The sequence below is a fragment of the Neovison vison genome, chromosome 12 (assembly GCF_020171115.1).
Source record: "Neovison vison isolate M4711 chromosome 12, ASM_NN_V1, whole genome shotgun sequence".
Classification (NCBI taxonomy): Eukaryota; Metazoa; Chordata; class Mammalia; order Carnivora; family Mustelidae; genus Neogale; species Neogale vison.
The window spans coordinates 82,515,075-82,540,000 of record NC_058102.1 but is presented as its reverse complement, the minus strand read 5'-3'; the positions used below and the strand labels follow the sequence as shown (position 1 = coordinate 82,540,000).

General features: G+C 36.1%; 1 protein-coding gene across 1 annotated transcript in view; it reads right to left on the bottom strand.

Moving 5' to 3' along the window:
• The window catches only part of ARID2 (AT-rich interaction domain 2), a 163,824-nt gene that overhangs the window by 3,251 nt on the left and 135,647 nt on the right, over window positions 1-24,926 (bottom strand). The window contains exons 17-20 of the mRNA XM_044228747.1: window positions 12,674-12,812; window positions 12,500-12,585; window positions 10,088-10,211; window positions 9,909-10,000 (exon numbers count right to left, since the gene is read on the bottom strand). Of these exons, the coding sequence (XP_044084682.1) occupies window positions 9,909-10,000; window positions 10,088-10,211; window positions 12,500-12,585; window positions 12,674-12,812 (441 nt within the window). The remainder of the gene's footprint in view (window positions 1-9,908; window positions 10,001-10,087; window positions 10,212-12,499; window positions 12,586-12,673; window positions 12,813-24,926) is intronic.

The window sequence follows — 24,926 nt, the reverse complement described above, 5'->3', positions numbered from 1 at the left end:
TGGAATCTAAAAAAATGGAAAAACCAAAACTCTAAAGTGTTTAAAGAAACAATACATACTTCCACACCCAGTAAAGTTAGTACAGTATTGCAGGAAGAGAAGGAATCTGGGAAGCGACTGGTTTAACCTGTTCAATTTATAGATGAGTAATTTGAGGCCATCCTGAGGCACCCCAAACTGAAATGATTTTCTAGCTAAACAGCAGTAGCAGAATTAGGGAAGACCATCTGAATATCTGACTTTTCTCCGTGGCACATTTCTAAATATGGGAAGACTGCCAGACATAATTCTGTAACAAGCTTCATTCATGTTTCTAGAAAATTCAGATCATGTTTCTAGAGTAGTCAAATTTATAGACTCAAAGAGTGAAATTGTGTTTACAAGGGGCTGGGGGTGGGGAGAAGGAAATGAGGATCAATGGTCATAAAGTTTCAGTTAAGCAAGATGAAGAAGCTTGAGAGATGCAGTGTGCTACACTGTCCCTACAGTCAACCGTAACATGTGACACACTTAATAATTTGTTATGAGGAAGATCTCGTGTTGTGTCCGTGCCACAATAAGGCAAAATTAAATAAAAATTCAGACGTCAGAAAACAGCTGGAGAGAAATAAGGTTTTGTTTTTTTTTTAAAGATTTATTAGAGAGAGAGAGAGAGAGAGAGACTGGGAGCACATGTGTGTGGGAGGGACAGAAGCAGAGGATCTTCAAGCAGAGTCCCTCCTGAGCATGGAGCCTGATGCAGGCCTCAATCCCACAACCCATGAGATCATGACCTGACCGGAAACCAAGAGATGCTTAATCGATTGAGCCACCCAGGTGCCCCTAAGATGGTTGTTTTTAAGACATTTTTATATGAAAAATTATATTCTAGAGATGATTCAAGTTTCTTTCCCTTCATTAAGTGAAGCTTATCACTTGAAGGAGACATTACCCCTAAAAACAGCTATTTCTTTTTAATTTAGCTTAAAAAAGAAATTTTCTACCCCTAAAATTGCAATATTGACGTGGCTATGTATATAAAGAGAAATTATAAAAGTGAGCACTGTCCAGCAAAACAAAACAAACCCACAAAAAAACAGAGTGATGCTGAAGGGTGAGGAGAAAAGTGGTAAAAATCAGCCTGAAATGGAAAGATGAAATAGTTATATGATAAGAAAAGTGTAGTAAAATGTCAATGGTAAAAGCTAGATGATGGTATGTGTAGGTGTTCACTGCAAAATTATGTCAAGTTTACCATATAAGTGAAAACTTTTACATTTTTAAATGTCAGAAAAAAAATCAACCAGCATGAGATTACCCAAGAACTGGAGTGCCTTCATTAAAATTACCCTGGGTAAAAGGAACTAAAGAGGAAGCAGCTTGACTTCAAAATTTTGAATGAACATTGTAGGGAAACAATTTATGGGAAAAGACACAGAAACTCAAAGCCAAAATTGAACACATGGGGATTGTACCATTTTTGCCATATGAAAGCAAAAGAAGAAGTAAAACAACTGTTTAAAAAAAAAAAAAAAAAAAAAGGAGATTGGGGCCCTTGGGTGGCGTAGTCAGTCAGGCATCCACTCCTGTTTTTTTCAGGCTCAGGTCATGATCTCAGGGTCATGAGATCGAGCCCAGCGTCCAGTCCGGCACTCAATGTGAAGTCTGCTTCAGAGGCTCTCTCCCCCTCCTTCCGTCCCTCCCACTCATGTCCTCTCTCAAATAATAAATTAATATTTTTTAAAAAAGGAGATTAAAGACTAAGGAATTGAGCATCTTTCATGTTTTTTGGTTATTTTGATATTTGCTTTTAGGTAGTTTCCATACTATACATATACTCCCCAAAATGGCTAAAACTAAAAAATTTTAAAATTATAATACCAAGCATTGGCAAATACGTGGAGCAACTGTGACTCTCATACATCGCTGGAGGGAGTATAAATTCATAAAACCTCTTTGGAATTGTCTGGCATTATGCACTCAAGTTGTAATATCCTATGAATCACCAATCCTTTGTAAAGGCTCAATAGAACATATACAGATATGGCCAAAAACATGTATATGAAGCTCATAGCACCATTATTCTTAATAGCTCCAAACTGAAAACCACCATTATGCCTACCAAAAGTAGAATGGAAAAAACAAATTTGAGTATATTCTTAGAACAGAATTCTATATTGCAATAACATGAATAATGTATTGCTACATGGAACACAATGAGTCTCACAAACAATGCTGAATAAAAAAGCTAGTACAAAAGAATGTACACCATATGATTCTACTTATATACAGTTGAATCAGGCAAAATTCTGTGGTGTACCATCAGGGTCGTGGTCCCATTGAGGAAAATGGGATAAATTACAGGTGGGGAATCAAAGGGGCTCTGTGGTACTGGTATTCCTCTATTTTTGAACTTGAATGGTTAGTTATGTGGTGGTTTACTCTATGGTAATTCACTGGGATTTACACTTCTATTTTTTAATATTTTAAATATGATTTACTTCAAAAATTTATTAAACGAATTTTTAAATGAACTATGAAATTTCTAGAATTTTCTTCGGGAAAAGAAAACAAAGGTACATGCACCCACCCCTATGTTTATTATAGCTTTATTTCTAATAGCCAAGATATGGACGCAACTCACTGCCCAGCCACAGATGAATGGATCACAAAGATGTAGTGTGAGCATATGTATATGCCCACACATATTAGCATATTACTCAGCCATCAAAAAGAATGAAATCTTGCCATCTTGAAGAATATGGATGGACCCAGAGGATATAATGCTAAGTAGACCAAAAAAGAGACTCTTAAATACAGAGAACAAACTAGTGGTTGCCAGCAGGGAAGTGGGTTAGGTTAGGGATGGGTAAAATAGTTAAAGGGATTAGAAGTACACTTATATTGATGAGCACTGAGTAATGTATAGTAGAGCTGTTCAGTCACTACATTGTACATCTAAAACTAACACTACATAAATTATACTTCAATACTAAAAAAAATTATAAGGTGGGATCATATTATTTTCCCTCTATAATTAATTAACATTTTAACAAGAAAAAAATCTTTCAGTTGGAAAAATTTCACCAATTACAATAATTTTTCCACATGATAAAATGTATTCTTTTATTTTCATGTCATATGGATAATTGTCAAATGGAAATTTTCATGTCATATGGGTAAAACTAAAAAACTAAATTTAAATCATCAGGATGATTCTAAAGTAACAATTTTTTTTTTAAGATTTTACTTTTTCTTTAGTAATCTCTACACCCAACATGGGGCTCAAAGCCACAACCCTGAGAGCAAGAGTTGCATACTCCACCAACGGGGCCATCCAGGCACCCCATAACAATTCCATTTTTGATATAAATTAATATCTTTTACTTCTGGAGGTTTTAAAAAATAAGCACTCACCAGATAAACAAAATATGCCTGTTTTGGTATATAAAATCGTATTCTTTCAATTTCAAATTTCAAGGTTTTTTTTGATATGTTTAATAAAGGATAAACATTGTGTCACTTTAATACACTTAATAGATAATGAAATATAATTTGTAAGCATTAGTGAAAACAATTTAAGACACAAATTAGCAGTTTAAATGCAGATTTTTCTCCATTCCCTCTCAAAATAGTGCCAAAATGAGTTAAAGAAAATTTTCAGAAAACACTAAACCAGAAAGACAAGGCATAGGACCAATGAAACAAAGACTCAGTGAAGGCTGGGGGTGAGGGATCAATCAGACAAAAAACAGGACTGGGTGAAAGTAACATATTTAACACAGTGAGGTCCTCCTAGTCCCCTCTCCCATTCTGTTTCTATAGCAAGGGATTGACCCTCCTCCAAACTGTCTACCTCTAAAGGCAAGAAAATCAGAGATTTTTCCCTGGAGAAATAATGTCTCTCCAGAGACTGGCATTTGAAGGACTTCTAATAAATTGGTTCATTCAGGGTCAAAATGGCCATCACCAGTGGCAAGTGAAGATCATGCCCTCAAAGCTTCTAACGGGCTTGCTGGTACTTCATTCTTAATATAGAAAATGAGTTCCAAATGCTCATTTGAGGAATTTAGAGGAAACAGAACTATACTTACAGGGAGCAGAAGAACAGGGTTTAATAAAATGGCAACAACTGGCACTCAGAAAGATCTCTTAGAAATGCAAGGAGAGCCTAAGTAAAAGCTCAACAGATTTGATGATAAAGTCAAAGAAATTTCCAGGAAATATATTAAACAGACAAAATGAAAACCAAGAGAGAAAAGAAAATTAGAGGATCAATCTATGAGGGTCTAGCATCCAAAAAACAGAAGTTCGAGAAATGGGGAGTAGAAACAATGGTTGACAGAGAATTAAAAAAAAAATTTTTTTTTTTTTTTAAGATTTTATTTTATTTATTTGAGAGAGAGAGACAGTGAGAGAGAGCATGAGCGAGGAGAAGGTCAGAGGGAGAAGCAGACTCCCCGTGGAGCTGGGAGCCTGATGTGGGACTCGATCCCGGGACTCCAGGATCACGCCCTGAGCCGGAGGCAGTCGTTTAACCAACTGCGCCACCCAGGCGTCCCCAAAAAATTTTTTTTTCAAGAAAAATTCCCATTATGGAAGGACTTGAATCTTCTGACTGAAAAAGGATCCACTGAAATAAAATGCCCATTTGAATGATCATAAAAGAACACCTACACCAAGACACATCATCATAAAACTTAAGGATAGCAGAAAGTAAGGTAAGAAAAAAAGATCCTAATAGGGGAGAAATAGATCACAAATACAGGAAAGGGAACCAGGATGTTACAGACTTCTTAAGAGCAAAGCTGCATGCTGGAAGACCTTAAGAGCAATGCCCTCACAGACTTCAAACAAACAAACAAAAGAAGACCTTTTGGTCTAGAATTCTAAATCTAGCCAAACTATCAGGAGTAAAAATAAAGACATTTTCAGATATGTGGGGTTTAAAAATTACTAGAGGATATGCTTTAGTATGAGGAGGAAAAAAAATCAAGTAAAGGAAATAGTTCAGATTCAAAGAAAAGGGATTCAATATTGAAGGAATTCCCAAGGTTGATATACTGTAAATGGAATTATTCTCTTAATTTATTTTTCAGACTGTCCATTATTATGTACAGAAAAGTACCATTTGATTTTTAAATAGTACCCAAGTATTATTTTGATAAAAGGTATATAAATCAAAAGGATAAATATATTGTAATTCTTGAGAGCTCAGACTTAATCAGAATGGAGATAAACTGGATTTAACCATTTTATATTATTCAAAGAATCAGATTCTGAATTCCAAATTTTAAATATGCTGACATTTCATTTGGTTCAGTACACTATACTACAAAAATGAAGGTAAATTTCCACATATCTTCCGATCAATGTGCAATTTTCTTATTGCTAACAGAGTTGGCTTCAATCTAAAAAAAAAAAAAAAAAAAAATCATACCCTGTTCTTTATTCTACTCTCAGATGAGAAATCTCAACAGGGAATTATCTTTTGCACCTAATTTCCTACACTCTCTTCTTCACACATATGTTTTGCCAGATTCTGTCAGTATTCTTACTAAGCAAAACTCCACATCACTGGAGATGTCTGAATGAAGTTCTACAGTTCAACCTTCACTGGGAGGATGAATGGTAAGAATTTAATAGATTATTTTCATTCTTTCGATTCTGCTATCCTAAGATCATAATAACTGAAGATGCCAGAAGACATCTGGAAGGTTTAAATATAAAATAACAAAATCAATAACAAAACAAAAGCAGTAAAACAAAAACTTCTGGCTCAATAATTATATCTAGCCAAAGTGGCTCTGCTACAGTTTGAATGTGAGGAAAAAGTGCTAAAAAAAAGTTATAAAATTACTTTTAGAATTCCAATTATTTACACAAATTCCAGATCAGAACCCTAGAAAAGAGTGAATTTGTGACACTTCTTTCCTTCCGCCTATCCATCAATCAAATACTTACTGAATTCCTGTACATTTCAAACAATATGCAAGGCACTGAGGACATAAAAATGAAAATCAACATTCAATCCCTGCTGTCCAAGATCTCACCACCTAGCATGGCGATATGGAATACGTGAGGTGAAAGAGTGTACCTCTGGCACCCTAGGTCAGAGGCAGGCTAGTAAGGAAGATGTCAGGTAAGGAAGAGGTAACCCCAGAGTTGAATCTCAAGGATGAAGAGAAAGTAGAGATTATCTACTACATATTAAGTACTGTGCTAGGTGTTCAGGCTACAAAGATTACACAGAGAAAGTCTACACATAGGTTAGCAGGAGAAAAAATCCATATAAAAACCACTTCAAAGATTATTTACTTATTCAACAGAGCAAGAGAGCAAGTGAGCAAGCCTGTGTATGAGTGAGAGGAGGGGCGGATGGAGAGAATCCCAAGCAGACTCACGGCTGAGTGCAGAGCCTGACGTGGGGCTTGATCCCACAACCCATGAGATCATGACCTGAGCCAAAACCAAGATTTGGACAACTAACTGACTGAGCCATCCAGGTACCCCTAAAACCATTTACAAAACATAAAATTAATGTTATATCTCTTCAACGAATGATGTTGGGAACACTGGACAGCCACATGCAGAAGAATGAAAGAAACTGCACCACTTTCTTACACCACACACAAAAATAAACTCAAAGTGGATGAAAGACCTAACTATAAGACAGGAAACCATCAAAATCCCTTAGAAGAAAACAGGCAGCAAACTCTATGACTGTGGCTGGAGCAACTTCTTACTAGACACATCTCCAGAGGCCAGGGAAACAAAGCAAAAATGAAATACTGGTGGGACCTTATCAAGATAAATAGCTTCTGCACAGTGAAGGAAACAATCAACAAAACTAAAAGGCAACCAACAGCATGGAAGAAGGTATTTGCAAATGACATACTGGATAAAGGTCTAGTATCCAGAATCTTTAAAGAACTCATCAAAATCAACACTCCTAAAATCAATAATCTAGTTATGAAATGGGCAGAGGACATAAATGGACACTTCTCCAAAGAAGACATACACATGGCGAACAGACACATGAAAAAATGCTAACATCACTCGGCATCAGAGAAATACAAATGAAAACCACAATGAGACACTACCTCACACATGTCTGAAAGGTTACAATTAATAACTCAGAAAACAACAGATGTTTCGGTGAGGATGCGGAGAAAGGGGAACACTTTTGCACTTTTCGTGGGAATGCAGACTGGTGCAGCCACTATGGAAAACAGTGTGGAAGTTCTACAAAAAGTTAAAAATAGAGCTACTCTATGACCCAGCAATTACACTATTAGGTATTTATCTAAGGGATACAAAATGCTGATTCGAAGGGGCACGTGCAGCACTACCAACAATAGCCAAATAACGGAAGAAGCCCAAATGTCCATCGACTGATGAATGGATAAAGAAGATGTGGTCACAATGGAATATTAACTCAGAAATCTTGCCATTTGCAATGACGTGGATGGAGCTGGAGTGTATCATGCTAAGTGAGTTAAGTCAGAGAAACAAATAACGTAGGATTTCACTCATAAGTAGAATTTCAGAAACAAAACAGATGAACATAGTGGAAATGAAGGAAAAATAAGATAAAAACAGAGAGGGAGGCAAACCATAAGAGACTCCTAACTGTAGAGAACAAACTGAGGATTGCTGGAAGGGAGGTAAGGGATGGGCTAAATGGGGGATGGGTATTAAGGAGGGTATCTGTTGGGATGAGCATTGGGTGTTAGATGTAAGTGATGAATCACTAAATTCTACTCCTGAAAATGATACTACACGATATGTTAACTAACTTGAATTTAAATTTAGAAAAACAATAAAATATTGAGAATGTCCAAAAAAAAAATGTTACCAGACAGGTCACAAAAATAGAGAAGAATGAACTCGATGGGGAAGGGAACACAGCAAAGGAGGCAGCACACAAAAGCTTCTATCTGAGCTGAATCACAAAGGGTTTCCAGAAAGTCACCAGGCCAGCATCACAGGGAGAACAGCATTCTAGGCAGGGAGAGTAGTATGAATGTTGGAACCAAAGGTACAAAAGTGTGACCTGAAAGAGTCTTTTTTTTTTTATATTTTACTTATTTTTTTGACAGAGAGAAGGAGAGAGATCACAAGTAGGCAGAGAGGCAGGCAGAGAGAGAGAGGGAAGCAGGCTCCCTGCTGAGCAGAGAGCCCGATGCAGGACTCGATCCCAGGACCCTGAGATCATGACCTGAGCCGAAGGCAGAGGCTTAACCCACTGAGCCACCCAGGTGCCCTGAAAGGATCTAACTTGATTAGGAATCTGTATGTGGCTTCTCTGGGCTAAAACTGAAATGTCCACTACGAAGCATAAGGAGGGTGGAGAGGAAAGCACAGTGAGAAAGGCAGTAAGAAACCGTGTTATAAATGAGGAAGGAAGAAGCTGGTGTAAATTTTGCATTGCAAATTTTGCATTGCAAATACTGTTGTTTAAACTTTAGTTTTAAGTTTTATTCATCTTTAATTTACAGAAGTTTGATATACTCAAATTTATTGGTTTTTTTTTTTTCCTCCCTTTCCTTTTGTAATTGGTACCACTGTTTTCATGGTGGGAGAATTCAGCTGGAAAGTTACTGCAAGAAACATAAAAGAACTAAGAAGGCAAGGTACCAGTGGGGGTAGGTAGGAGAAATAAGTTAGATGCAGGATACATCTGGGAGATGGGACTACTAACATGTCTGAGGAGAAAAATGCAGAGAGAAAGTCACTAGTCTCAGAAGATAATTTCTTTTTCCTTTTTTTAAGATTTTTATTTTTATTTTTTTATTTGACAGAGACACAGAGAGAGAAGGAACACAAGCAGGGGAAGTGGGAGAGGCAGGCTTCCAGCTGGGCAGGGAGCCCGATTCGGGCCCGATCCCAGGACCCTGGGTCCATGACCTGAGCCAAAGCCAGATGCTTAACAACTGAGCCACTCAGGCGCCCCAAGACAAGTTGTGGGAGCAAATATCATTCTTCATAGACAGATCTCTGAGGGCTATTCTCTTGCAAACAGAATCAAGCCCTAGGTCAACAGTGTGGGTTCCCAGAGTCAGGGAGTCCCAGGAGAGACAGGCTTCCTGCACCCCCTCTCCAAACGCTTTTCCACCTCTTCTGCATCTTTCTAGCCGCCCACTCTCAGAAGATAATTTCTTGACAAAAGAGCCCAAGGTGAGTCAGTTGAAGATGTAGAAGGAATACTAGAAAATTAGAGACAATCTCCAAGGGAGATAAAGTCCAAAAGGCATCAACAGAACTTCCTGCATTTGTTCTCTCAAGGATTAGAGTTACTGTTTCTACTTTCTACCGATCTATAAAATCCCGAGTTTTTCTTGCTTAAGTCCATTAAAAAGTATGTTTGTTTTTTTGGGAGCCGAACATGGGGTTTGAACTCCCAACTCTGAGATCAAGACCTGAGCTGAGATCAAGAATCGGACACTTAACCAACTGAGCCACCCAGGAGGCCCAGAAAGTCAGTTTTAAACTTCAGAGCATTAGAGTGAATCTTAGCAATATCTGTGACTCTGATGGCTTCAGGAAAATGCCAACCACCAAATTAAATTCCATCCTAACGCCACACAATTCAAATGACACATGTTCATTTCCCAATTCATTCCCCCTCCCCGATAAACTTCTAAGGTTTCTCTTTAGTAAATCTACTTTTTGCTCTAAATGCTATGGTCAGAAAGAAAATTAACCTAATAAAACAAATTAAAAGATCACCTTTCAGCTGTTTCAACTTTGACTTTTTTGGCTTTTAAGAGATCACGATGGCCTGACCTTGGCATAAGCTTTTGGACATATTCACAAAATTGTTGAGAAAAACAGTAAATAAAAATACAGATATCTAATCTTATTAACTTGCATGTAAAAGTAAAATAATCTAAATTCACTCAGGCTATGGAAAACAGATTACTCACCTGCGACCACATTCTGAATATTTACCAATATTTTTTAATATTAAGGCAGCTGTTAGTCGGATGTGTTTAGTTATTGGTCCCTCTTTTTCATCCTTAAAAAGAAAGGAAAAGAAAAGAATAAAGATCTAAATCATACAGTGCTCACACCTTTACAGGTAAGGCTTTCAAGGCTTGCTTACTGTAAAATCTCGAAAGACAAGGTTTCTTGATCCTCTCCTAAGAGCCATCAGGGCAGCACTGGGATGATTCACAATGGCCTTCTGTGCTCTAGGAGTTGAGCTTGTGCCCCCTACAGCAGGCTGCCTAAGTTGAGGAGAGAGAGAGAAAGACTGTTAACACAATGTTACAGACAGACTGACAAGGATGACAAACCTGCCAGCCCCTAGGGTGGTTACTTTGAAACTGGATACAGGATAAATCAAAGCTCCCATGACCCAGCATTAATGTTTACTTTGTATCAGGCTAGGCAAGGGGCTCTTAGTATCAAGGTGAAGCTGCTAGTCTTATTTCAAATCTAACCATTTTAAAGCAAACAACAGCTGTTCCGGTGCAGTTCATCTTTCAAGTTACTGTGCCAGTAAACATGCAATCAAAATCAATACAACAGGGTATCAAAGCTGTGAAGTTCACATCCTTGAATGTAATGCGAAGATTTTAACAAAGAAGAAAATAGTCTACAATTTGAGTTGCAAGTTATTTTTGCTAAACAGTATCTGAGAGTAAAATAGTATTAACAAAGAATGTGTTGATATAGGGATAGGTTATCCAGAAAAAGATAACCTAACATGACAGTAACAAGAAATTATGCTAACCACTGTATTTCAAACTATTACTTTGTTACATCATTGTATTTGTCATCATTATTTGATAATACCAATCAATCCTTTCAGTGTATTTCTACTGTCCTTTATGAAAGATACAGAATGGAGGGAGTGCAGAGACAGATTTTATATAAAAGATTCAAACTATGCCAGATTTCCTTGGTTAAGGAGAAAACAATCAATATCCGTTGCATTCTCGTGAGGCAATGGCAGGAAGAGCAGTGAGTCACACGTGAGGAAATGTAGTCCGGCACGCCGACTACCCGAGTGACTTCGGAAATTCCCACTTGCCCCTCTGTGCTTCAGGTTTTGGAATGTGGAGTGATTTCTGGCACTTTTAAGTATAAGTAAACTAATTCTGAATGTAAAGCAATCTTAAAATTGTACACCAGTTCACATCCATATCTAGATATACGTCTACAGATAATATCTATATATAGATACAACTGTTATTGGATGTCAGGTATAAGTGACAAAGATTCCTGACTGATTGTAACTGACATCCCAAGTATCTTTTCCTTCAAATTTAAGCAAAACCAAATATATACCAACATATTCTTATATACTACATAATACATACAAATTAAGTACGTGGAAATTATAGAAAAATATACTTGGCAGAAAAATGACTTTCCCCTGCCTTTAGGATACAATCCAAACTCATGACTATGGCTTATGAGACTCTCAGCTAATTACTCCTCACTCTTTTAGTCACAGTTTGGATGCATTTTTTATCAGCCTTCCGTGGTCTCTTAGGTTGGTTTACATGGTCTCTTACAGTGTCCTGAGCATCTCCTCATTTTAGTAATGATTATACTAGATAGTAAGAATTACTTATATTTCTCATTTGATCTCTAGACACTGAATGGCAAAATCTACATTGGTCACATCTACCTCATACCACACTTTAGTGTCTAGCACACAGTGGATGTTCACTGAATAATAATGGAATGAATGAAGTGTGTGAACAGCTTGTGTTCCCATACTTCTAGTTCTTCTTCCAGAATTTCAGTTCTGTGAAGATCTAAAGACTAGATCCTGTTCTAGAATTCTGTATCTCTGGCACAATGCCAAGAATTCTGTATCTCTGGCACACAGCCATATCTCAATAAATGGGGACAAATTAATATATCTTCACATTTTGAGAGTTAAACATATTATTTATGTTACAGACTCTACAACTAAAGGTCTCAGTTAGACAGAGTAGGAGATAAATACTGGGTAAATCCAATAAGGCTTTTATAGGAATCTATACCCAGCTAGAGCTTGAACTACAAGCCTTATAAGTATGGGGCTCATGAAATAACAGGTAAATGAACAACCACATAGTAAATGTGATATGTATACAATCATCATACGAAATCCTGGCCTGTCCTCAGAGGACTGGCTGTAGGAAGAAATCTCTTCGCCATTATCAAATACATACTCAATTACTCTCTCAATGGACAAAGAACCATATATACATTTCCGATTTACAAAGCATTTCTCAAATATCATCTGTCATCACTTCTAATGACTTGTATACAGATTAGAATCAAAATATAGCTACAAAGGCCTAATAGACTATGCGGTCTAGCCAGAATGAAAAGTGCTCAGAGAATTTAGGCAGTAGGAATAGGGTCTCATAACTGGTTAATGGTAGAGCCCAACTAGAACCTAGGTCTTTGGTCACCCAATATGCTAAGCTGTCTTTCACTGGTACTATGTTTTGCCTAGTTTCTTGACTTTTCTTTTTGTATGTGCAATGGGAAGTAAAGTCATGGTTCTTACTTGGTAGAAGATTTTTGACTTCCCACTTGTCCTGGTTCATCTTGTTTTAATCCTGCAAGCAGGGCATCTTTTGAACAGTGCTTATCCTTTTTGAGAAAGAGGTAAAAGAATATGCATCAAGATCTTTAATGCAACCAGGTGAGTTACTGACCAAATAGTATGAAGAAAGTGTACCTGTAAGTGGGTAATAAAAGAAAACCTCTGTCGCTGAAAAGGCTCACAACCTTCCCAAAGACACTGCCCTGGATATACATCTTTGCCTCCATGTTCAGTTGCTGCATGGTAGAAAACCTGTGAGGGTGTCTGAAACCACCTAAAAAGAACAAAAGTAGTAGAAATTTTCTGGCATTTGCATATATTCTTTAAGTCAGAAAAAGACTTGCTCTCTTAATACAAAAGCCCCAGATCAACATACAGAAATACTAGGCATAATACTATAGGCAAAGCTCACATTCATTTCATTTCAAGGAATATTTTGAAATTATTTTGAAAAATTCCCTTTATATTTCAAAGTCAAATTATTCAACTATACTGAAGACTTTTGGTAATTTAAGTCTATTATGTTTCATTCTCAATTCCCTACCTTCAATGAAAGTCAGCTAAGAATCTCTTGAAAGTAAATCATGTGTCATTTTAAAACACAAGAGAAAACTATTTTACAAACAAATACCATATTCTCTTATACTTTTAGAAGCTGCTTAAGCATGTACAAGACCTCATGTTACATATAAAAACTCTAGAATATTAGATCGAACACTCTAAATGCTATAAATTCTGGTAAGTCTGGCTTTTTAGCTGAATTCATATTTTGTTTGTCCTGTTGAAGAATCCACAGCCCTCATTTCTCTAACATCATACTCTACTCATACCTGGGGGCTTATCAACGTACAAATGTCTGAGCAGGTACGTGGCAAGGATACAACCTAAAGAAAGTCAGATACTATTTTCCCTTATTAATTAAAATATATGGCAATGAAAGAGAATACTGGAATCCAGACAGTAAAAGGCTTCAATTACTAAATAGCATCTCAAATATTTGCATAATCAGTATCTTTAAAGTTTATGGCATAGCTCTTTTAGGACTTGATTTTTTTAATGGATATCATAAAAGTATGTCTGTATTTAAACTAGTTCTTGGTATGCAGTATATATGATAGAAATTTTAAAATAAATTTTAATCAAGAGTAATTGAATACTGAATTATAAAAGACAATGTCAAGAATCATTATACCATTCAAATATATTCTTATACAAATACATACCAAAAGTATATTGTGAAGCTGTCAGGGCTTGGAAAAATTAATAATGTTAAAATGTCCAAACTACCCAAAGTAATCTACAGATTCAATACAATCCCTATCCAAATTAGAATGGCATTTTTTGCAGAAAAAGAACAATCTTAAAGTTTATATGGAAACGCAAAAGATTCAGAATAGCCAAAGAATCTTAAGAACAATAAACCCGGAAGCATCATGCTGCCTGATTTCAAATTATATTACAAAGCCAAAGTAATTAAAACAGTATGGTATTGGCATAAAGAGACACACGGATCAGTAAAACAGTACAGAGCCCAGAAATAAATCCATACATATATGATTGATTAATTTATAACAGAGGAGCTAGAAATATATGTTGGGGAAAGGGGAAAGGAAGTCTCTTCAATAAATGGTTTTGGGAAAACTCAATGGATACATGCAAAAGAATGAACTGAACAACTATCTTATACCATACACAAAAATTAACTCAAAATGGATAAAAGACTTGAGTGTATGACCTGAAACTATAAAACTCTCAAGAGAAAATACAGGTGGTAAGCTCTTTGCTATTAGTCTTGGCAATGATTTTTTTGGATTTAATTTGAAAGTAAAGGCAACAAAAGCAAAAATAAACAAGTGGGACTATATCAAACTAAAAGCTTCTGCACAACAAAGGAAACCATCAACAAAAGGAAAAGGCAACCTACTGAATGGGAGAAAGTATTTAAAAATCATGTATCTAGTGTGGGATTAATATCCAAAATACATATAGAACTTGTGCAACTCAATAGCAAATAATAAGCAACTCAATTAAAAAATAGCAGAGAATCTGAATAGATGCTTTTTCCAAAAAAGACATACAGATAGCCAACAGATACATGAAAAGATGCTCAATGCCACTCATCATCAGGGGAATGGAAATCCAAACAATAAGATATCATCTCACACCTGTCAGAATGGCTAGTATCGAAAAACAAAACAAAACAAAACAAGAAAGTGACAAGTGTTGGTGAAGATGCAGAGAAAAGGGAACATTTGTGCACTGTTGTTTGGAATGCACACTGGTACAGCCACTGTGGAGAACAGTATGGAGGTTCCTCAAGAAATTAAAACTAGAACTACCATATGATCCAATGAATCTACTTCTGGGTATTTATCTGAAGAAAATGAAAACACTAATTATAAAAGATATATACATCCCTATATTAACTGCAGCATTATTTACAAAAGCTAGGGCATGGAAGCAACCTCAGTGTCCACTGATAGATGAATGGATAAAAAAGTTGTGGTATATACATATATAATGGATTACTCAGCTATAAAAAAGAATAAAATCTTGCCATTTGCAACATCATGGATGGATGTAGAGGGTATAATGCCAAGTGAAGTAAGTCAGAGAAAGACAAATACCATATAATCTCACTTATATGTAGAATCTAAAAAAAAGAAAACCAAAAAACCCCCACAAGCTCATAGATAAAGAGACTGGTGGTTATCAGGTGGGGGATGGCGAGTGGACAAAGAGGTAAAGGGAAAAGATCCAAACTTCTAGTTATAAAGTAAGTCATGGGGATGTAAAAAAAAAAAAAAAAAAGAGTTTAGTGTAATTAAAATTATATTTTTAGTTTTGGAATCTTTTAATTTTCAGTACAAACAATGCTTTTCATTAATATGAAATAAATATGGCTGGAGCTCTAATAATTGTCACAAGGAGGCACTTCTTATTTTGTTTTTAGTATCTTACCAAAATACTATAAATTATTAATCAAAAGGTAAAGCTGTTTGTACACACACCAAAACCCAAATGTACTACTACCAGTACTGGTCAAAATGATACCTGATTCTAAAATATTTCATAGTACATTAAATGAATTAAGTTTATTTACAACACACAAAATTGATGAATTTACTAGTGACCAAAAAAAGAAATAAAATTAGTGCTTCTTTAAATCAAATTACTAAACTTATGAAGCTGTATATATGTACGGTTTTAAGATCACAGGGATTTTCAAGTGTTCACCACTTCACCTGCCCCTCACAGAGTCTATTATTTCCCTCTTATCTACTACCTTTCCCTTCTATCCTAAGTCTGTTTACTAATTATCTAACTACTCAAGTCATACAAACCATTCATTGACCGGTGAAAGTAAAATTACTAGTATAATTAAGAATGGAGCTGGTTGCAATGATCACGTAAGGGTAGTAACGAGTTACAGCTTCCAAATACATTAAATGGAAAATCTGGATTTTTAAAGCTTAAATGCAATTCCAGTGCAAAACAGATAATGAGTTTGTAGAATGTTACTGATTTTTTTGGGAATGGGATAGGGGAAGAGATAAGAACAAATAATTGCATAAGGCTACTAGATGCAAGTTTGTGGATTCTAAGTACTCTAAGCAGCTGCTTAAGGCGACAACACTTTCCACTTGAAAATAAAGCCATTATACAACGGTTATTACTATCACTTTTCCTACCATCAATCAATTTCTTATGCATCATAAACATATAAATAAATGAAGTAAACAAAGCATACTCTTCCTACTACCTTAAAGATTTTATTATTTAAAAGTGTGCAATCGATGCAGGTTATACATATGAATAACACATATGATATTTTAATAATTCACCACATTTAAAAGAACAGTTTAGAAACAAACATCTATGGCTATAAAGCTATGATTGTTTCCTTTGTTTTTAAAATATAAATAAAAGGGTTGAAAATAGCACTTTAGTTCAGAGATTTTCAATTAAAGTTTTCTTAAGTTGCTGAGGTTCATGGCAGGCTGTTTTTCTTTAATGACTGAAAAGGATTCCATGTTCCTCTTACTTGCCCTCCTGCTGCAAAAACATTTAATTTGACTTAAAACACATGGGATGTAGGTTTTTTATTAGGAAAATTCTAGTTTAGAAGATGTGCATTTAAATGTTAATAAAGGCAACTAACTAAATGATAGTATTATACATCAGAAAAACCTACACTGCCAAGATAGATTTTGAAAAAGCTATATTGTTAATTTAGAACAATTAACTTTTACCTCAACCCTTGACATCTAATTGCTTTACACAGATAACATTGTCTGGCCAAAGAGATACCAAAGGTATGCATTATTTTATATTCAAATGAGATTTAGTAACGAGCTGATAAAATCTGGGGGGAAAAGCCCAAGCCAACAATGATGCTGGCAGGCTTACCCGATTTTATCACATATCCAATTGTAGAAGTCCAAAATATAAAAACAAAACAAAAAGACAACTAAGTTCATTATTAAAAGAAATTATTTTACTGCCTTAACATGGGACTAAAAATTACAAGTGCCAACTGGACAGCCCCAACCAGTACTGGTGCCCTCGCAAAACTACATACTGCGCTGATCCAGCCCTCTGTCTGCCATCATCGGTCTAGATTCAAAGACACAGGTAAGGGCAACTAATGATTGGTTTAACTGCTGAAAGCAATGGGAGAGTAAGCAAGTATTTGGCTTTTTCCCCTTTTTTTGGGTTTTTGTAGAAAGAGATATGTCCTGCATTCTAGTTAGACTAAAATTATGGGAAATTATCTCAAACATAGGAAAGGAATTTGGATGGAAGATAGTCAAAACCAAATGTCTTTGGCCCTATCTCCTTCCCTTCTAATAATTAATAATATTATAATATAAATAGTAGTAGTAGTAATAATAATTAATAGAGGAAAGGGTTTCTGTTTTTGCTATTTGATCCTCTAGCCCCAGCTCCTACTAACCTACTGGTCTGTGAAGTAGTCATACATTTTATACACCAAAGTAGGAAATATATTCTCAGGAATCTTGTTTAAATAAATATGCTTTCAAAATCTGTACCCTCCACCAAAATTTTAATCACATATGAAAGTAGAAGTACATATGCACAATTTAGGCATTTCAATAAATATGTTATACTTAATTAAACATAAGCTTGGAGATAAAATAAAAATGAATGAATGATGATGTGTGTACTTCTCTGTTTTTAATGAGACAAATAAGGCATACAAATGATCTGTACAAATGAATTTGAGGCTGGATACTCACATGGACTCCTTGAAAGATATGGCTGTATATCACTTCACACTCTTCCTGACAAAGCTACTCACAGCATAAAGTACCTTCTGACCTGAACTTCTTCCTTTTGTTTCTTTCTTACTCTGCATTTCGTATATTCACAAACAACATCTTCTCTGATTTCTATGATGGCTCTTTGTTAAAGGTATAATTATCCCCACTTTACTGCTAAGGAAAACAACCTTTCAAAGGAATAACTTTTGAGAGCATACAACTATGTGGCAATAGCTGGGATTTGAGACCAGATATGTCCAAAGACCTAACTTTTTTCCTACTCTACTATAACACATGATTGTTTACTTGGATAATATGCATAAGTTTATACCTACATAAAAACTGAAGTATATTTTTACACCCAGTATCTATGATGCTATAAATCTTTTCTTATTTTTAATACTGGCAAATTCTGAAAGCACAGTAGGTTTAAGAGGTTAGCATTGGTACATAATTCTCTTATTCTGTGAATAATTTCTAAGGAATAAGGCTATTAGTAAAATGCAGGCTAGATTCTCACCTTAGTAAATTCTATTCCCCAATAGTTTAAGTAATTCTAAAAAGGCCTTCAACACTATTTGGCAAATTTCATATATATGGTATATATATATATGTATAACTATGCATATATGTGTATATATATGTATAACAGTAACTAGGTAGGAATGCGTAAAAAAAAAGGTAAGTATATATATCTATATATAGATATACACACACACACACACATACATATATATATATACTTTTGGTTTTGGGTACCATCTTTATTTATTTATTTGTTTTTAAGAATTTATTTATTTATTTGACAGGCAGAGATTACAAGTAGGCAGAGAGGCAGGCAGAGAGACAGAGGAGGAAGCAGGCTCCCTGCCGAGCACAGAGCCCGATGGGGGGGGGGGGCTCGATCCCAGGACTCTGGGATCATGACCTGAGCCGAAGACAGAGGCTTTAACCCACTGAGCCACCCAGGCGCCCCTGGGTACCATCTTTAAGTACTCTTTGGTATCCAGTGTTTGGAAGAATGAAGTAAAATAGAAAGTTCTACCATCAGCTGTGGAAGGAATTAGAGCTTTTCCTAATAATACATTTTTATGCATCAGTAGTTAAGGCCCAAGGAATATACCTCAAGCTAATGCTACCAAAAGGTATTACATAAAATTTATCTTACATTTATTAAGGCTTATTAGTTCAAACTTTAAGTATAATAATATTAACAAAATATCCATTGATTCTATAGTTTTCACGTAAAATCTTTTATAAATGTAGGAACAGCAGGTGATGAGCTATTACCTTCAGTTGAAAAAATAAGATGACAACAGGCTAGGTCAGCAAAGCACTGTTGACTATAAAATCAAGCCAAACTTCTTTAATTTAACTTGCTCAACAAATATTAATTAAAAGCCCTTTATGTGCCAGACATTGTGCTAATATGATAAAAACTCCAGGATGCAAAACATCAACCCTCTGAAGATACCTTCTGGTCTTATGGCCACAAAATTTAGACAGAAGATGCTATAAAATGAATTCCAAACTGTCAAGTAATCTAATTACTGAATTCATTTCAACATAAACTGGCAATTTAACTAGAATTAAGCATTCACTGATGTATCATGAATTATAAATTTCTACTCTGGATATCTTACTCTATATCAAGTATTTCCAAATCCTTCAAGATAATTATATATCATGCTCAACTAATCTTTAGAAACTTCTTTACCTTAAGCCAAAATGTTTTACCTTCTTTACCTTAAACCAAAATTGCCATCAGTTTTTGTTAAATATTTTAATTTTTTTCATTTAACTCCTTAAACTGACTACATTATTTCTGAAATTTCAATAACTAGAAGAAATTAAAGATTTACCACGGATTTTGGATGATACTTCTGTAAGAAGTAAAAGCACCTTTACAGAGAATACAAATTCTAGTTTTCATTCATTGGTCACATATAGTGAGGCTGATGTTTCCTGTTGTTCTCTGTTATTTCCCATGAGACGAATGATTATTCAAATCTCATCCTGATGCAAAAGAATCTTTAAGGATTTTATAGTAGGAGTAAGGAAACCTTATGTTAGAATCTTTAGGAGGAACTACAACTACAAAAGGTTCAGTAGGAACCCAGTAGCTTGAACCTCAGCATCACTTGAGGAGATTCCTAGGTGGTCCAGGGAATATAAAATTTATTAGAGCAAATAAAATCCCTAGTTTCTACAGAGAACAGCTTCCACATTGGAAACGTTTACTGAGTTCTTCTAAATTCTGTTTGACTCTCTAATGATACAACTCTAAATATAAACGTGATGTAGATTACATTTTTCCCAAAGGAAAATAGTTTTTGTCTTTTCTATAATAGTTATTAGCCAGATATCAATGAGAAATGATGTATTCTTAGAAAGTGGCTTTCAGGGACACCTGGGTGGCTCGGTCAGCTGGGTGTCTGCCTTCGGCTCAGGTCATGATCCCAGGGTCCTGAGATTGAGTCCCGCACTGGGCTCCCTGCTCAGTGGGGAGCTTTCTTCTCCCTCTGCCTGCTCTGCCTGCTCTGCCTGCTGCTTCCCCTGCTTGGGCTCTTTCTCTGACAAATAAATAAATAAATTCTTCAAAAAAACAACCAAAAACAAACAAACAAACAAAAGTGGCTTTCAATTGTCTTTCATAGCAGCAGAACCATTTCTTCAAACAAAATAGAACTTAGAGTCTTTATGCATAAAGTAAAAGGCAGAGACACTATGATTAAAGATAAGTTGGAGGTCCCTCTCAAATGACCCTTTTACCCCTACATTGCTTATTCAAAGAACACTGTGGCCAAGAAACAGTACTAAAAACAATGAATGTAAATTCTTGGCTTACCAGAGTCACTGAATCCTTTCCTCTTAAATGCACAGAATTAAAAGAGCAGTTCATGGGTATATTTTTTATTATAGAGCATTTTTTGGGTCCCATTTCTTAAACAAGGATCAAACACAAAACATAATCACATATATTTACATATTTCATATTTCAGTTATAAACTAATAGTCCACATCATGCTGATGATATAAAAACAAGAATAAAGGTAAGGACAAGTATCTTCCAAGATTTTGCTCAGACATATGACCTTAGAAATTGTCACTGCCATCCTCAGAACAAAAAAAAAGTTCAAATGAAAATTACCAATTCTTCTTAAATCCAGCAGAGAACTGAGGTCACAAGGCAAACTGCCTCCCTGAAACACTGGAGATAGTCGAATACAGAGAATCACAAATAACTTCCAGAGTCAGTAACCGGTAGGAATACTTAAGCAGAGATCGATGAATTGATGGGAGGTCTAGTATGGGTTATCTTGAAAGATAAAAACTCTGACTGGGGTTGGGGTTGGGGGTGGGGCTTTGCTGCTGCCCATGCTTTTGTGAGTTTTACTTCCAGGAATTTTACCAGGGTCCTAAGGTAAAGGCTGGAGGAAAACTTAGGGCTTTCTAGCATTGGGAGAGTGAAGGCAGTCAATTTTAAATATGCCCAGAGTGTTCTTTTCTCCTTACCAAGGGCCTTCCCTCAAGGAAAATTACTAAAGCCTTATCTGGACTAGGGGAAGGAGAATTCGATAACTTGAGCCCTCCAGATTCTCTGTCTCACATAAGGGGAGAAAAATAAAGAAAATAAAAGAAACTCTTCTTGGGGCACCTGGGTGGCTCAGTGGGTTGGGTCTCTGCCTTAGGCTCGGGTTATGGTCTCGGGGTTCTGGGATCAGCCCCGCTTCGGGCTCTCTGCTCAGCGGGGAGCCTGCTTCCTCCTCTCTCTCTCTTTCTCTCTGCCTGCCTCTCTGCCTACTTGTGATCTGTCTCTTGCTCTCTGTCAAATAAATTAATAAAATCTAAAAATAAAAAAAAAAAAAGACTCTTCTTAAAGTCACAGCCCTTAGATTCAGCCCACTAAAAAAAAGTTAGATTTAATCATGAGATGATAGAATGCTTCTCATCTGCAATACCTTATCACCACATCAACAAGGCTCCTATATGATAACAGAGGATTACAACCAAGAGAGTTGTAAGATACAGACTCTATTTAAAAATGAGCTTCAGGGTGTCTGTGTGGCTCAGATGGTTGAACATCTTTGTTTTGGCTGGGGTCATGATCTTATGGGTCTTGAGATCAAGCCCTGCATGGGGCTTTGTGCTCAGTGGGGAGTCTGCTTGAGATTCCCTTCCTCCTCCCCTCACCCCATATGTGCTAAAATAAAATAAATAAATCTTAAAAAGTGAGCTTCCAACAAAACAAAGACAACGGGGGAGTGGGACATAAAGGACACTAGAAGAAACTGAAGCCTCTGACACCTACAGCTACAGCAAACATTAAATGCTGCATAATTCCTAAGCAAAAACTTAACACTGAAGGTCTCTTTGCCTCAGTTCTCATTAACTGATAGAACTTATCAGGCTTTCAGAAAAAGTTACAAAGCATGCTAAATGCAAAAACAAAACAAAAAACAAAAACAAACCCAAAAACCAACCAGAAACCAAACACTAAAACCTAACAACAAATCCAAACCAGTCTGAAGAAACAAAGCATGCATGAGAACCAAACACAGATAATGGCAGAGACTTTGGAATTACCACACTGCAGACTTAACACAATTATGATTAATATGCTAAGGCTCTAATGGACAAAGTGGCAACATGAAAGAAGATACGGGTAAAGTAAGCAGAGAAATGGAGATGATAAAAATCAAAAAGAAATGGGATGCCTGGGTGGCTCAGTCAGTTAAGCGTCTCAGCCCGTGTCATGATCCTGGGGTCCTGGGATTGAGCCTCGCATTGCGTTCCATGCTCAGCGGGAGCCTGCTTCTCCCTCTGCCTGCTGCCCCCTCTGCTTTTGCTCTCTGACAAATGAATAAATAAAATCTTAAAAAAAAAATTCTAGAAATATGGGGCGCCTGGGTGGCTCAGTGGGTCAAGGCCACTGCCTTTGGCTCAGGTCATGATCCCAGGGTCCTGGGATCGAGCCTCACGTCGGGCTTCCTGCTCAGCGGGGAGCCTGCTTTCTCCTCTCTCTCTGCCTGCCTCTCTGCCTACTTGTGATCTCTGCCTGTCAAATAAATAAATAAAATCTTTAAAAAAAAATTCTAGAAATAAAAAAATACTTTAACAGAAATAAAGAATGTCTTTGAGGAATGGCTGGCTCAGTGGGTGAAACATGTGACTTGTTATATTCTCATAGGTTTGAGTCCTGTGTTGGGTACAGAGATTACTTGAACAATAAAATCTTAGGGACAGCTGGGCGGCTCAGCCAGTTAAGTGTCTGCCTTCAGCTCAGGTCATGAACCCAGAGTCCTGGGATCAAGTCCTATTTCAGTCTCCTTTTCAGCAGGGAGCCTACTTCTCCCTCTGCCTGCTCTGTCTGCAGCTCTCCCTGTTTCTGTTCTCTCTCTCTCTCTGACAGATAAATAAATAAAATATTTTTTAAAAATTAAAAAAAATAAAATCTTAGGGGCGCCTGGGTGGCTCAGTCGTTGGGTGTCTGCCTTCGGCTCAAGTCATGATCCCAAAGTTCTGGGATCGAGCCCTGCATCGGGCTCCTTGCTCAGTGGAAGCCTGCTTCTGCCTCTCTCACTCCCCTTGCTTGTGTTCCCTCTCTCGTTGTGTCTTTCCCTGTCAAAAGGACAAATAAAATCTTTAAATAAATAAATAAATAATAAAATAAAATAAAGCTTTAAAAAAAAATGCCTTTCGATGAGACCATCAATAGACTGGATGTTGCCAAGAAAAGAATCAGCGAGCTTAAATTTGTATGAGTAGAAACTTCCCAAACTGAAGAACAAAGAGAAAAAAAAAAGGAAACATATTCAAGAACTAGAAACAATTACAAAAGGTCTGACATATGTGTAACGGAAATACCAGAAGAGGAAAGAAATAAAGTGGAAGAAATATTTGAACTGAGAATGGCTGAGAATGTTCCAAAATTAATGACACACACCAAACCACAGATCTAGGAAACTCAGAGAATACCAAATAGGATAAATGTAAAACAAACAAACAAACAAAACCACTTAGATATATTATATTCAAATAGCTAAAAACCAAAGACAAAAAGTCTTGAAAATAGCTGGAGGGAAAAGAACAAAAACAAAAACCTTACTGATAGCACAACACTGGATTACATTGGAGGTCTCTTGAGAAACCATGTAAGCAAAAAGAGTAGAATGAAGATTTTAAAGTTAAAAGAAAAAAAAATTATGTCCACAAAATTGTTTCAAAAGTGAAGAAAAAATATTTTTTCAGATTAAAAACTGAGGGTATATTTGCACAGTAGATCTGCCTTATAAGAAATGTTAAAAGAGATTCTTCATAGAGAAGAAAAATGGTGGAGGTCAGAAACTTATAAAGAAAGGAAGGGTACAGGAGAAGGAGAAAAATGGAAGTAGAATGAAATATTTTACTTTTCTTATTTTTAACTGAACTGAACTGATAAATGTTCAGAGTAACAACAACAATGTATTTGGTGATTAAATCTTTTGGATAAGTGAAATGAATGACAGCACGGTATAAGGACACAAGGGAAGAAGTAAGAATACTTCATTACAAGGTACCTGTACTACACATGAAACAGTATATTGCTGTTTGAAAGCAAACTAGATTAGGAGTAAATATTTATTTCAAACTCCAGAATAACCACAAGAAGTTTTTAGAAGTAGTATAACTGATATGCTAAATAACTCAACTAAAACCAAAGAAAGTAAAACATGAAAAGATACAAAACACAAGTGAACTGAATAGAAAACATTTATAAATATGATAAATATTAATGCAACTGTACCAATAATCATTTTAAGTGTGAATGATCTAAACATAAAGAGACTGGCAGAGTAGATAAACAAAATGAAACCCAACTGTGTGTGGTGAGATATAAAAACACAGATTATAAAAGTGATGGAGGTGGTTGGGGATGAACAAAATAGGTGAAGGGGATTAAAAAGAACAAACTTCCAGTTCTAAAATAAGTAAGTCATGGGATGAAAAGTACAGCACAGGGAGTACAATCAATAATACTGTAATAGCTTTGTATGATAACACATGGTTAACTAAACTTAGCATAGTGAATACATTGCATAATATATATAATTGTCAAGTGG